This window comes from Plectropomus leopardus, chromosome 10, assembly GCF_008729295.1.
Source record: "Plectropomus leopardus isolate mb chromosome 10, YSFRI_Pleo_2.0, whole genome shotgun sequence".
Taxonomy (NCBI): Eukaryota; Metazoa; Chordata; class Actinopteri; order Perciformes; family Serranidae; genus Plectropomus; species Plectropomus leopardus.
In genome coordinates this window covers 34,456,226-34,470,647 of record NC_056472.1, presented here as the reverse complement: position 1 = coordinate 34,470,647, position 14,422 = coordinate 34,456,226, and the positions used below count along the sequence as shown (strand labels likewise).

The 14,422-nt window shown below is 45.6% G+C and overlaps 1 protein-coding gene across 1 annotated transcript in view; it reads left to right on the top strand.

Annotated features, from left to right (window-relative positions):
- LOC121949594 (titin-like) overlaps positions 1-14,422 on the top strand; it is a 240,933-nt gene that overhangs the window by 181,657 nt on the left and 44,854 nt on the right. Inside the window, 24 exon segments of the mRNA XM_042495327.1 lie at positions 150-414; positions 1,170-1,496; positions 1,596-1,843; positions 1,846-1,882; positions 1,984-2,105; positions 2,108-2,285; positions 3,086-3,388; positions 4,144-4,419; positions 5,004-5,303; positions 5,386-5,688; positions 5,998-6,297; positions 6,389-6,676; positions 6,772-7,074; positions 7,224-7,526; positions 8,079-8,384; positions 8,752-9,039; positions 9,996-10,286; positions 11,081-11,368; positions 11,631-12,218; positions 12,452-12,556; positions 12,650-12,847; positions 12,938-13,234; positions 13,376-13,960; positions 14,093-14,395. Of these exon segments, the coding sequence (XP_042351261.1) occupies positions 150-414; positions 1,170-1,496; positions 1,596-1,843; positions 1,846-1,882; positions 1,984-2,105; positions 2,108-2,285; positions 3,086-3,388; positions 4,144-4,419; positions 5,004-5,303; positions 5,386-5,688; positions 5,998-6,297; positions 6,389-6,676; positions 6,772-7,074; positions 7,224-7,526; positions 8,079-8,384; positions 8,752-9,039; positions 9,996-10,286; positions 11,081-11,368; positions 11,631-12,218; positions 12,452-12,556; positions 12,650-12,847; positions 12,938-13,234; positions 13,376-13,960; positions 14,093-14,395 (6,802 nt within the window).

The following is a 14,422-nucleotide window of genomic DNA, read 5'->3' as shown; positions in this document are numbered from 1 at the left end:
GGTTTCAAAGGGTTAACATGTCTCTGTCTCTTAGTGTTTCATGTCGTAGCTCGTTAGAGACGCAGTGCGGTCGCTCTCCCTGGTCCTGAAATCACCTGCAGAAATAAATCCCAGAGCTGGTGCTCACAGCTTTAACCCTTTGTTAACAGGTCAGTAAAGACGAGATGACGGTGGTCTGGGCTCCTCCAGAGAACGACGGTGGAAAGTCCATTACTGGCTACATCCTGGAGAGGAAGGAGAAGCGGGCCGTGCGCTGGGTGGCGTGCACCAAGAGTCCCATCTCCGAGAGACGCATGAAAGTCGCCAACCTGATCCCCAACCACGAGTACCAGTTCAGGGTGAAGGCCGAGAACGAGGTGGGCCTGGGAGACCCCAGCAAGCCCTGCAGACCCGTCGCAGCCAAAGATCCCATCGGTGAGTCCGCCGCTGCTGTCACCGTTTACTTATGTTCTCCAGATCTGCTCTCAGGCCACAGAAACCACAGGAAGTGAGAGAGAGTGTTTTTAAAACAATTCATTTATGGAGATCAGTTTCAGTTTATCAGACGAGACATTAACAGAAGATATAATCATCATAATCGCGTAAAACACCTTTAATTTTTTGGGCTTGAAATGTCTGAAATACACCAGCACACATTTTTGATGTATTTTGAGATATCTGAAGTATCTTAAAATATAATCTCAAAGTTCAAATATGAACAGAAATGTGAAGAGACATGGCAGGAATTAAAAAAAAAAAGAAAGAAAAAATAACTGAACAAAACAAAATGCATCAAGGCGAATTTCAGCTCATGTAGGACAGCAGTTAAATATTGCAGTTAAGAAAGTGACATAAAGAATTACTGCACCCTAAAAACCCTGTTGCACATTTTAGCTATGATAAATACATTTTGGATTTTTAAGTGTAGGTGTGTGTATGAAGTCCAGGTGTCCGTCTGTGGACTGAGGGTGTCAGACACTCTGAGGGAGGAGCTGCAGAGTCTGATTCCCGCGGTGCTCTGTGGCGGGTCGTTCGGTCTGTCTCTGGATGTGCGTCACGCCGTCACACGGAGGGCTGATGTTTTTGGAAAAGTCGTGCACATTTAGCTTTAGGAAAGTGCAGCTGATGTTGCTGAACTGTACTGTCAAAGTGTTTTTTACTGACCTTTGTTGTTCTGTCTGTACCTGCAGAGCCCCCCGGCCCCCCTGCAGGCCTGAAGGTGGGCGACAGCACCAAGACCTCCATCACCCTGTCCTGGTCCAAACCGGTGTATGACGGCGGCGCCCCCATCATCGGGTACAGCCTGGACATGAGGCTGAAGAGCGAGGCCGACCCCGAGAAGCCCACCGAGGGCTGGAAGAGGATCGACACTCACGGCCCGCTGGTGCTCACAGAGTTTACCATCGGCCAACTGGACGAGAAGCAGGAGTATGAGTTCAAGGTGTCCGCCAAAAACCAGGTGGGCTGGGGACGTCACGCCTACCTGAAGGAGGCCGTCTCTCCCAAAGAGATCCTGGGTAAGAACTGACTAACACCAGCTGAACGAACGGATGGTGTCACATGACGTGGTGAGTGTGGACAACTCTTTTGACCTCTGTGTGTTTCTATGGCAACAGAGGCTCCAGAGATTGACCTGGACGCCAGTTTGAGGAAGGGCCTGTCCGTCAGGGCTGGCTGTCCAATCAGGCTTTTCGCTGTGATCAGAGGAAGACCCGCCCCTAAGGTCACCTGGAAGCGCCTGGGCGTGGACAACGTGATCCGCAGAGGACACGTGGACCAGGTGGACACCATGTCCTTCCTGGTCATCCCTGAGAGCACCAGAGAGGACTCTGGGAGATACTCACTGACTCTGTCCAACTCGGGCCGGAGAGAAAAGCCGTGTTCGTCCGCGTCAAAGTCCTCGGTGAGACACACAAATGAATTTTAATTAACGCTTGCCTTTAAAAAAATGTACATTTTTCGCTGGAAAGGAAACAGAATGATTCTTAAACTCGTCCTCTGCAGACACTCCTGGACCCGTCGGCGGCCTGGAGGCCACTGACATCACCAAGACCAATGCCCAGCTGTCCTGGTTGCCCCCGGAGAACGACGGCGGCAGCCCCATCACCAACTACATTGTGGAGAAACGCGAGAGGTGGACAGGAAGACCTGGAACAAGTGCACCGAGGACCTGAAGAAGACCAGCTTCAAGGTGACCAACATGACGCCCGGCATCGAGTACTACTTCAGAGTCACCGCCTGCAACAAGTACGGCATCGGAGTCCCACAGGACTCGCCCAAGTCCTACCTGGCTGTGGACCCCATCAGTGAGTGTCCCCACCGACTCTGTGTCTCTGATGCTGTCCAGCTCTGCCTCTGTTATTCCCACTGTTTATTTTTTTAAGTTAGTGATTTATTTTTGTGAATAGTTTGGAAACATTCGGCACAAAACAAGTGACTAACAAACCGGAGAGACAATAACCTCAAAGATCACTCATCAAAATGCAGATAAAAAAGGAGCAGAAAGAAAAAAGGTCAGGAGGAGGAAAAAAATCATGAATTAATTAAAAAAAATAAATGTAAAAATAAGGGGCCGTGTTATTGTCTCTGGAGAGGTCCTAAATTTGAGGTGGGGGGTGAATCTGCTGCTGGTCCGGAGAGCTGAAACAGGGAATTGTGGTGTTGTTGGCGTTTGTTTTGTCCCCGTTCTAGTCTGAAGCGTGTGTGTGTGTGTGTGTGTGTGTGTGTGTGTGTGTGTGGGGGGGGGGGGGGGGGGGGGGGGGGGTGAAATGAAGACGGTGAAATTTGATAACTGTAAGTTTGCCTCTGATTTAGATCGATAAATGCAGAAAGCACAGAAGCAAAAAAAGGGATGAAGTGAATGAGTGACGAATGATGAAGGATGTCAGCAGATTTGGAGCAGTTTATGGCTCAAAGATCAAAATGTTTATATGTTGTTGTTTGTGTTGTCAGGTAATAAATAAAATATGTACTGTTCCCGAATAATATCTGTAACAAAAATAAGGAAAATAATGATAACAATGAAAATTAATAATAATAATAATAATAATTAAAAATAATAATAATGAAAATTAAAAGATCATTGGTCCTGCTGTGTGTCTTTCAGGTGAGCCCGACCCTCCCAAGAAGGTGGACGTGTTGGAGATCACGAAGAACAGCGCCACGGTGGGCTGGCTGAAGCCGCTCAGAGACGGAGGAGCCAAGATCAACGGTTACGTGGTGGACTATCAGGAGGAGGGCGCTCCCGAGGACAAGTGGACGCCATACTCCGTGGTCAAAGACCTGACCATCGTGGTGGTCGGCCTGAAGGAGGGAAAGAAGTACAAGTTCAGAGTGGCAGCCAGGAACTCGGTGGGAGTCAGTCTGGCCCGAGAGGCGGAGGGAGTGTTTGAGGTCAAGGAGCAGCTGAGTGAGTAGAGCCTCCCCAAAATTCACCTCACACTGAGGAGACTGCTGCCCACTCCAATATCGTCTCGTAACTCTTTCCCCGACAGAGTATTATTGTTTTTAAGCTGCCACCGGGCACCGATATTTCACTGATCTTTCCCCCGAATAATTTGTTCTTTAAAGATAAAAGTAATGAAAACATCAAAATGATTCACAGATCTTCTGTTTTCATACACAAACAAACGTTTTATTCAAGCTTCTTCCGTTCCTTTTTAATCACATTAACACCTAAATATTGTGCATTTTCATCATAAAACATTTTGGACAAAAAGTGGAGAAAATCGCATTTTTGTCAAAGGAAATCTTTTTCAAGTTCATGTTTACTTTTTTTTCCTCTTATTTTCTTATTTCAACTTGAACGATACAAAAATAATACTGAAAATAATATTCAGTTTGAGGAGGAGTGGAACTTTCTCCTAACTGTCAGGGAGCACCGCGGCTGTAGAACAGTCCCTAAGCACCGCGGCTGTAGAACAGTCCCTAAGCACCGCGGCTGTAGAACAGTCCCTAAGCCACGGCTTTGCTGCAAACTCTGCATATTTAGATATTGTTGTGGTTGCCGGCAGAATCATGAATTCATGTGATTAAAATGTGTCTCTTGTTGCTTTTGGAGACCCCTGCAGCATGACAGTGAAAATAGACATTGACAGGAAATCTGGTCAGTGGCAGGGCAAGTGTTGATTTCTAAGTAACATTTGTGCTTCTTGTTCCTCTCAGTGGCTCCAAAGATCATCATGCCAGACATCATGACCTTCAGAGCCGGATCCAAGATGGTGGTTGAGGCCATCGTGGCGGGTAAACCTCCTCCCTTCTGCAAGTGGAAGCAGGGCAACGAGGACGTGCTGACGTCTGATCGCCTGTCCGTTGTTAAGACACTGACGACCTGCTCGCTCATCATCAAGAACGTGACCAGAAATGACAGCGGCTACTACAGCCTGTCTGCCGAAAACAGCACCGGCAAAGTCAACCAAATCCTCCGAGTCATCATCATGGGTCAGTGTGAACAACACACGCGGTTAAGGCTGAAACATGCATGTCATACCAAAGCCATGAGACCTGGAGATGGCAAGACATGCCCCGCAAATTGCAAGAAATGTAACAAGAAAATTATAAATATAAATATATATGTATTTTTTTCTTTAGCTCTCTTTAGGTCATTTTTGTTGTGTTTTGTTTTTAAGAGGAAAGGATTATTAGAAAATTATTCAAAAAATAAGAAAAAATGTCCAAAAAAACTATATAAGTAATTGTGATAATTTAATATTTCTAATAATTTTAAGGGAAAATAAAGGCTTTAAAATTAATTTTTGATTTTTTTATTTTTTTTTTTTAAATTAATTATTATTAAAAAATTATTAAAATTTATTCATTTTTTTCACATAATTTTCTTGTAACATTTTTACTATTTTTTTTGTGCTAACTTTTTGGGTCATGTCTTCTTAAGTTCCTGGTTGGTTTCTCCCTGTTTTTGAAAGAAATGGAACCAATTTTCTCAGCTTCCGCAGGTTTACAATATGAATGGTGAATAACGCTGATGGTACATGTACATGAATGTCCCATCCTGTGCGTCCCCGCAGACATCCCTGGACCTCCTGAGGCTCCTCTGGAGATCACCGAGCAGGACATCGACAGCTGCACGCTGCTCTGGAACTCCTCACAGGAGGACGGCGGCAGCCACATCACCAACTACATTGTGGAGAGGTGTGACGTCAGCCAGGGCGACTGGATCACCATGTCCGCATCCTGCACCAAGACCAGCTTCAGAGTCACCAAACTGACACCTGGCAAAGAGTACAGCTTCAGAGTCCGAGCTGAGAACAGGTTCGGCATCTCTGCACCTATCTACTCGGAGAGGATGATAGCCAGATATCCATTTGGTGAGTCTTTGCCGAAACCTTTCCACCTCCATTAATGGTACCCGACATCTGTGAGACTAACCGTTGTGTTTTTCCCCCAAAGATCCTCCCAGCGAGCCCAGAAACCTGCAGATCAACAAGGTCTTCAAGGACTTTGTCATCCTGTCATGGGAGCGTCCCAGCAGCGACGGCGGCACCCCGATCACTGGATACTCCATCGAGAGGAAGGAGAGGAACAGCATCCTGTGGGTGAAGGCCAACGAGTCCTTAGTCAAAGCCACACAGTACAGCTGCAGCGGCCTGATCGAGGGCCTGGAGTACACCTTCAGGGTGTCGGCGCTAAACCTGGCCGGACAAGGCAAACCGTGCAAGCAGACCAACTTCATCACCGCCAGGACAGCAGTCGGTATGATTACGACACAAATTTCTCCTCAATTCAACATGATTTATTTGTTAAGAAGCTGACAGACACAGACTGGACACCATAACACTCCGAGCAGAGCTATCAGCTGCTTGAAAAGCTTTCCCTGCAGTTTTTTGAACATTGAACAACTGATCAACAGTTTGGCATTTAGTCTCAGTCCAAACACCTACATGTAAAGTTGCTGAAACCCTATAAATAACGCGTCATATTGCTTCACTCAACCAAAACTCAAACCTTTAACTTCCTCCGTGTTCATACAGAATAACTGAGCCGTTGTTTCTCTTCATCCAGAACCGCCGGGTAAACCTGAGCCCATGGATGTGACCAAGAACTCCGTCTCGCTGGTCTGGGGCCGTCCCAAGCATGACGGCGGCAGCAAGCTGATTGGCTATTTCATGGAGTACACAAAGTTGCCAGAGGAGAAGTGGGTACGATGCAACACCAACTGCATTAGCATCCAGACTGAAAGCTACGTGGTGAACGGCCTTGAGGAGGGCCAGCAGTACCAGTTCAGGGTCATCGCCAAGACCGCCATAAACATCAGCCTGCCATCCGAGCTGTCCGACCCCATCGCTGTCATCGCAGAGAACGGTATGGCGCCATACAGCACTGAAAACTATGACTGACAGATGAAATGATTCACAATCACTGATGATTTATTGTTTGTTCTTCTCCTGTGCAGTTCCTCCTCGTGTGGAGCTGGGCATCGAAATGAAGAACCTGATCGTTGTGAAGGCCGGAGAGAACGTCTGCCTGAACGCCGAGGTGTTCGGTAAGCCGCTGCCCAAGGTGAGCTGGAAGAGAGACGGCGTGCCTCTGGTCCTTGCTGAGGGAATGAAGATGAGCCAGAAGAAACACGTCCACCTGTTGGACCTCTTCTCCGTCACCAGGAAGGAGTCTGGAGACTACACCATCACCGCTGAGAACGTCAATGGCTCCAAGTACGCCACCATCAAGGTCAAGGTGCTCGGTGAGTTACATTTAATTCTATGCCACTAGTGTTTTGTCGAAGAAGGTATTTTATGTGTGCAGATAAACAACAGTTTGCCTTTGTCTCCCCTGCAGACAAACCGGGCCCTCCCGCTTCTGTGAAAATCGGCAAGGTGTTTGCCGACCGTGTCAAGCTGCGATGGGAGCCCCCACTTGCGGATGGCGGCTCTGAGATCACCAACTACATCATCGAGAAGCGTGAGACCAGCAGGGCCAACTGGGCACTGGTCACCTCCAACGTCCATGGACACGTCACCGACAGCTCAGTGGAGAAACTCATAGAAGGACACGAGTACCAGTTCAGAGTCAGCGCTGAGAACCAGTATGGTGTCGGAGACCCTGTCATGACCGACCCTGTTACGGTCAAGAACCCGTACGGTACGTTTGGACACCTGAAGCGCCCTAAGCCACTGAATGTCTCTACAAATACATGATGAAAATGCATCAAGCATGATTTGGATGATTACTCTTTTCTTTGTTATGTTGTGTCAGTCTCTGACCAGCCGTGATGTTCTCTCATCCCTCAGATGTTCCTGGTCCATGTGAGCCACCCGTCATCACCAACATCACCAAGGACTCCATGACGGTGAGCTGGAAGGCTCCAGCCAACGACGGCAAGGCCCCCATCCTGGGCTACATGCTGGAGAAACGTGAGGCCACCGAGCTGACCTGGGCTAAGGTCAACCGCCGCCCGGTCATCGACAGGACCATCAAGGCCGCTCAGCTGACCGAGGGCTCTGAGTACGAGTTCAGAGTCATCGCCATGAACAAGGCTGGTCTTGGCAAACCTAGCGACGCATCCAACGCTGCGCTGGCTGTCGACCCCGTCTGTAAGTGTCTGATTTTACCCTGCAAAAATTGATGATTTTTCTTTGCGTGATCCTTTTTAAATCAATCTGAAACAAGAACCATGATAGCAAGAGCATTCACCTCAACACCTTACCTTACCTTCCCTTCCCTTACCTTACCTTAACTTATCTTAGATAGTGGTGGGTTCAAATACAGCGGCCCAACGCACTTCTTTTTCTTGTGCAGCCGCTGAAGAGTCACCAAACTGACTTGCATTTGTTTTTTTCAAACAATGAAGATAAAGATCTTTTCTTACCTTACCTTACCTCATCTCATATAATCTCACCAAAATTATTATTCATTGACTCACACAACTTTTTAGCTGAGATTGTGCAGATTTTAGATATATGAAGTATTCAAAGACACTCCAAGAAATGACATCACAATTAGCAAAAATTCCAGTATAGGCACCAAGGCACATTTCTATTTCAGAGTTAAAAGGATTTTCTTCAGGATCTTCAACTCAACATTTTTTTTTTTTTTTTTTATAAAATATGAGAATAATAACACTATAAATCACTATAATTCTCCAGATCCTCCTGGCCCGCCTGCCTTCCCCAAGGTGGTGGACTCTACCAAGACCACCATCAGCCTCAGCTGGACCAAACCAGCCTACGACGGCGGTTGTGAGATCATCGGCTACTTGGTGGCATGCAAGAGAGCCGACGCTGAGCACTGGACCAAGTGCAACATCCCCAAAAACCTACAGGCCACCAAGTTTGTGGTGACGGGCCTGATGGACGACACCGAGTACCAGTTCAGGGTCATTGCTGTCAACAAGATCGGTTTCAGTGAGCCCAGCGAGGTCCCTGGAAACCACATGCCCAAAGACATCCTGAGTATGTTCCTAAACTGATTATTGATTTTTTAATTTAGCTAATTATAAAAACAAACCAAATTGAGTTTCCTTGGTAAAGTTTTTCTCTCTCTTTGATGCAAAAAAACTCAAATCTTTTGTCTAAATTTTGTCCTCTGAAATATTTTATGTCCGTAGTTTATCAGTTTTGCATCATTACTCATTCCAGCCTGTAAATTAGTTTTTACCTAAAGAACGTGTGTCTCGGTGATCCGGATGAACTTATGCTAACTTAGCACAAACTAACACTGCCAGAAAACCAAGAACAAGACAGAGCAAGAAGAAATAAAGACTCTGGGGACAAACAGATGACGTAATGATTAACAAACAGTCTTCTGTCTGTCCCTCAGTCGCTCCTGAAGCCGAGCTGGACGCCGACCTCAGGAAAGCTTTGGTTCTCCGAGCCGGCGTCACCATGAGACTCTACGTTCCACTGAGAGGACGCCCAGCACCAAAGGTGACATGGACGAAGGTGGACGGCAACCTGAAGGACAGGCAGGGCGTGCTGATCAAGACATCAGACTGGGACACCCTGCTGATGGTCGAGGACATCAACAGATACGACGCAGGCAAATACGTGCTGTCACTGGAGAACAGCAGCGGCTCCAAGAGCTACACCATCGTGGTCAAGGTCCTCGGTAAGAACGCCTCTTAAAGATAGATAGATAATCTTTGTTGTCACAGCTTAACAAATAGACTAGAATTTACACAATACACAGCATAAAATCAATTAATTAATAAATAAAGAAATAAAGGAAACAACAGACGAGAGTCAACACAGCAACGGGTTTTGTTGGTATGCTGTAACTGAATAGAAATCCAGGGTAAAATCAAACTAAATTTGCTGGTTGAAAGCCTTTTTTCCATGAACATAGTTTAGTGGAGGTCGGGTCCTGTAATGAACCTGCAACATACTGAAACACAGAGACGGTGGTCACATGGATAGATGTACACAAAGACAATATTTATTCATTTTTAACATCTTTTTACCTCCATATCACCAAAAGTCTACATGCCAGTTCAGTAAAAGGCAGCAGTGGATTATGTCAAAGATCGTATTAAAATGCGATTATTTTTCAGATAGTAAATGTGTTGTAAAGAAAATACATTTTTTTAAAATGTTGTACTACAGAAAAAAAAACTGGCAGCTCTGGTTGCCGGAATGATCTGTCAAAAAAAAAATTAAGTGGAGATGTAAACAAGTTTACAGAACAACCGCTAAATTTTACAATTTCAAACTGTAATTCAACTGTAAAACTGCTGATTTACAACAACATCTGAACTGTATAATGTACTGTATTGGTTCAGTGCTTTACAAAATATCACTGTAAATTTAAAGTTTTATGATGTCGTGATTTTACAGCACTGCACTGTTCATTTTACTGACATTTTTTACTGTGTACTGTTTACTAGAAAGCCAAAAGAAATCTGCTGAATCGGAAACTTTTTCACCTAAGAAGAAACTGATAGAAAATATTTCTTTCTCAGAACAATTACAAGATATTTTCACTCCCATCAGGCACATTTACAACCTGATTTGTATCTCAGTTAACAAAAGTACCGAGCCAGAAATGTTGCTTCTCCTCTGTCTCAGATTCTCCTGGGCCGCCTCAGAACCTGACCGTAAAGGAGACCTCCAGAAGCCACGCCTTCATCACCTGGGACGCGCCGCTTATTGACGGTGGTAGCCCTGTCAAGAGCTACATCGTAGAGAAACGTCTGGCTGAGAGGAAGGCCTGGACCTGCGTGGCGCCCAACTGCCACAAGATCTCCTACAGGATCACCAATCTGGAGGCGGGTCAGGCCTACTGCTTCAGAGTTCTGGCTGAAAACGCCTACGGTATCGGAGAGGGCTGCGAGACCGCCGGCAGTGTCCGAGCCTCAGGTAGCTACAAGTCAAGGTTGTTGTTATTGAGTTTATTCTAAAAAAGTATTATTTTCGATTGGTTACACCTCAACTATATCAGATCAGTAAAGCTACTTTCGCTTCCAACACTTGAAATGTTGGAAAAATGGATGACACATTTTAACCCTTTGAGACCTGAGGAAATTGGCTTGGTGTCTTTAAAAACAAAGGGTTTTTTGGCCTTTTGGCAATAAGCAGCTTAAGTAGAACCAAACATTGGCAAAAAAATAAAACTTTTAAAAAGTACACAAAAAACCCCAAAGAAAAATTAAGTAAAAGAAAAAACAAACAAACAAAAACAAGGACATAAAAGTGAAACTGAAAAAAAGTGCTTATGACATCTATTGCACGTCTGTCCATCCTGGAAGAGGGGTCCCTCATCATCCTCTGCCGCTCTTCCTGGAGCCCCCCCCCCCCAACCCCCAATAATAATAATAATAATAATTAATAATAATAATAATAATTATTATTATTATTATTATTATTATTATTATTATTATTATTATTATTATTATTATTATTATTATTATTATTATTAATCTTTTGTGTAAAATAATTTTAAATATATAATTATAAATTTATACTTTTTGGAGATTTTTCTCAAAAGAAAGCAACCCAAAAGAAAAAAGTAACCCAATTTCCTCAGATTTTGAAGGTTCAAGTACTTGTGAAAGGTGTCTAAACGCAGCACAAGAAAAGTGATGTCGCTCCAGATTTCAAAGGGTTAAACAAATCATGGATTCAGTCTGAACTCAACTGTCCTCCTCCTTCAGAGCAACCTGGTCCAGTGACGGAATTCAAAGCCAAGAAGACCACCAAGAATTCTATCGTTCTGGGCTGGAAGAAGCCCATCAGCGACGGTGGAAGCTACATTTCTGCTTATATCCTGGAGCAGAGCGAAGGCGAGGACAAGTGGAAGCAGATCATGAAGGGCAAGAACACCATGCACACCATTGGTGAGCTGACTGAGGGCAAGGAGTACCTGTTCAGGGTCAAGGCGCTCAATGAGTCTGGAGAGGGGCCACCCACCGATCTTGCTGTGGTCGCCAAGGACCAGTTTGGTAAGACCACGTTTTTAAAAGATTAATCTCTGGAACCTGTTTTGCTTTTTCAGGCCCCCAAAATGCTTTGTCGTGTGAACGGAAGGCATAACCGCAACAAAAGTTGAACGTTTCTTGCATGAACTGTTGCACTGTAAACTGAACTTTAGATAAAAGTTCCTCTGGTCTGAAAACGCCTTATGCTTTAGTTAAGTAAATAGGTTTGTTGGAGAAAAATTGGTTTTAAATTATTTCTGTTAAACAAAATTCCTTTGGATTTCAGTGCTGCCTGACTGTAATTTGAGTAATCTGCATGATGGTTGCTACGTGGTGAAGGAGGGAAGTACCACACGTATCAACATCCCCCTCATCGGAATACCTGTCCCCACCGCCACCTGGAAGAAGGGCGACATTGGAATTGGGGACACCGGCCGAATGTGCATAGAGACATCCCCTGGTGTCACCACTCTGCTGATCAGAGACTGCCAGAGAGGAGATGCTGAGACCTACACCATCAACGTCAGAAACAGCGCTGGCTCCAAGGACTGCAAGTTCCAGCTGAAAGTGGTCGGCAAGCCTGGGATCTGCACCGGACCCATTAAGTTTGATGAGATCACTGCTGACGGCATCACCCTGGAGTGGGCACCACCCAAAGATGATGGCGGTGCAGAGGTATCCAACTACATTGTTGAGAAGAGAAGGACAACGGACAACAAGTGGGCCACAGTGGCTTCAGCCATCCAGAAGACCACCATGAGGGTGATCAGGCTCCACGGCGGAATAGAGTACATCTTCAGAGTGTTCGCTGAGAACAAGTATGGGGTTGGAGAGTATCTGAGGTCTGACCCAGTCATCGCCCAGCATCCATTTGGTGAGTATCACACTCTGCTAATTAATTGGTTTATTACTATTTAACACTTCAACTGCCACTCTGATATTGACAAAAGATCTCAAGTGTTGGTGTCTCTTGAGTTTTGATTGATCAGAACTGTTCTTTAAGCCAAAGTAAAGGCCTTTGTGGCTATGTGAAGAATGATTAGATGATTATGATCTCCTTCCTCCTTTCTAAATCTTCACTGTTCTCTTCTTCTCTTCTTCCTCCAGATGTGCCCGACGCACCTGCTCCTCCTGAAATAGCAAGCATCCACCAGGAGTCAGCCATCCTGACTTGGGCTGATCCAAAGGATACTGGTGGCTCCCCAATAACTGGTAACAGACTGTGATGCATATCAGTTTGTAGTTAATCGTGAGCAAATAGCAAACAGCAATCACCATGACCAACTGATTTTGTGTTCTCTGCAGGATATCATGTGGAATTTAAGGAGAGAAACAGTCTGATGTGGAAACGAGCCACTAAGACTCCTCTGAGAGTGAAGGAGTGCAGAGTTACTGGATTGATAGAGGGACTAGAGTATGAATTCAGGGTAATGGCAATGAACATGGCCGGCTTAGGAAGGCCAAGCAAGGTCACAGAGGCTATAGTTGCCCTGGATCCTATTGGTGAGTTTACTGCATTTGGATTCTTCTTTGGGAAATCTCCAGGTTTTATTGTAATAATAAATACCTGAAATTTACTTTGTGTCCTGTTAGATCCTCCTGGCAAACCTGAAGTGATTAATGTCACCAGGACCACGGTCACCTTGATATGGACTGCTCCGAAATATGATGGTGGCCACAAACTGACTGGCTACATGGTTGAGAAGCTGGAGTCTGGCGGCAAGACCTGGAAGAAGGCCAACCATGTCAACATCCAGGTCTGTGCCTTCACCGTCACAGACCTGACAGACGGAGACCAGTATCAGTTCAGGATCAGGGCCAAGAATTCTGCAGGAGCAATCAGTGATCCTTCAGAGGCTACTGAGCTTCTGACCTGCAAGGACGAGTATGGTAAGCTAAGTAGGGTGGTTCAGCAGTTAAAACATGGGTGAATGTAAATCCTTGAAAGGTCTTAAAGTTGTATTATCATGACTGTGAATTTATTATTTTTGATCACAATTAAAGTGCAACTTTCTTCCATCCTCTCTGCAGAGCCTCCAACCATCACCATTGACCCAGACATGAAGGACGTATCAGTGAGGGCAGGAGACACCATCGTGATTTCAGCCTCCAAGATTGTGGGCAAACCTCCACCCACTGCTGTCTGGTCCAAGGGAGGCCGTGAGTTCAAGACCTCTGACATCGTCACCATCACCAGCACCCCCACCTCCTCCACTCTGGCTATCAAGTACGCAAGCCGGAAGAACACAGGAGAGTACACCATCACCGCCAGCAATCCCTTCGGCATTAAGGAAGAACATGTGAAGGTGAAGGTCCTTGATGTGCCTGGACCTCCAGGCCCCATTGAAGCAAGTAACATCTCAGCTGAGAAGTGTACCCTGACCTGGCTTCCACCAGAGGAGGATGGAGGCTCCTCTATCAAGTCCTACATCCTTGAGAAGAGAGAGACCAGCCGCCTGCAGTGGACCAAGTTGGCTGAAAACATTGTGGACTGCAGACATGTAGCCGGCAAACTGATCAAGGGCAACGAGTACATCTTTAGAGTGTTTGCCGTGAACCAGTATGGCACTGGAGACTCAAGCCAGTCTGGTCCAATCAAAATGGTTGACAGCTTCCGTAAGTTTATTTTGTTTATTCTATTGTAATTGGGTGTTTTTTTATGGAAAATGATAATAATAAAAATGTCAATTTTCAATACAACCGACTGTCTAACTGTCAAAAATACTCTTGCATACTTTGTTTCCGCAGGCCCACCTGGCCCACCCTCAGTCCCTGAGATTGATAACGTCAGCAGGAACGCTGTCACCATTTCATGGAAGAGACCAGCACAGGACGGCGGAAGTGACATTAGAGGATATTGTGTAGAGAGGAAAGAGAGGAGAGGAATGAGATGGGTGAGAGCCTGTAAGAGGACAGTCCCTGACCTGCGCTTTAAGGTGCAAGGCCTGAGTGAGGGAGTAGAGTATGAGTTTAGAGTCACTGCTGAGAACAAGGCTGGATTTGGGGAGCCAAGCGAGCCATCACAACCTGTGATGACCAAGGACATTGTGTGTAAGTAAAACTTGACTTCTTGATTAC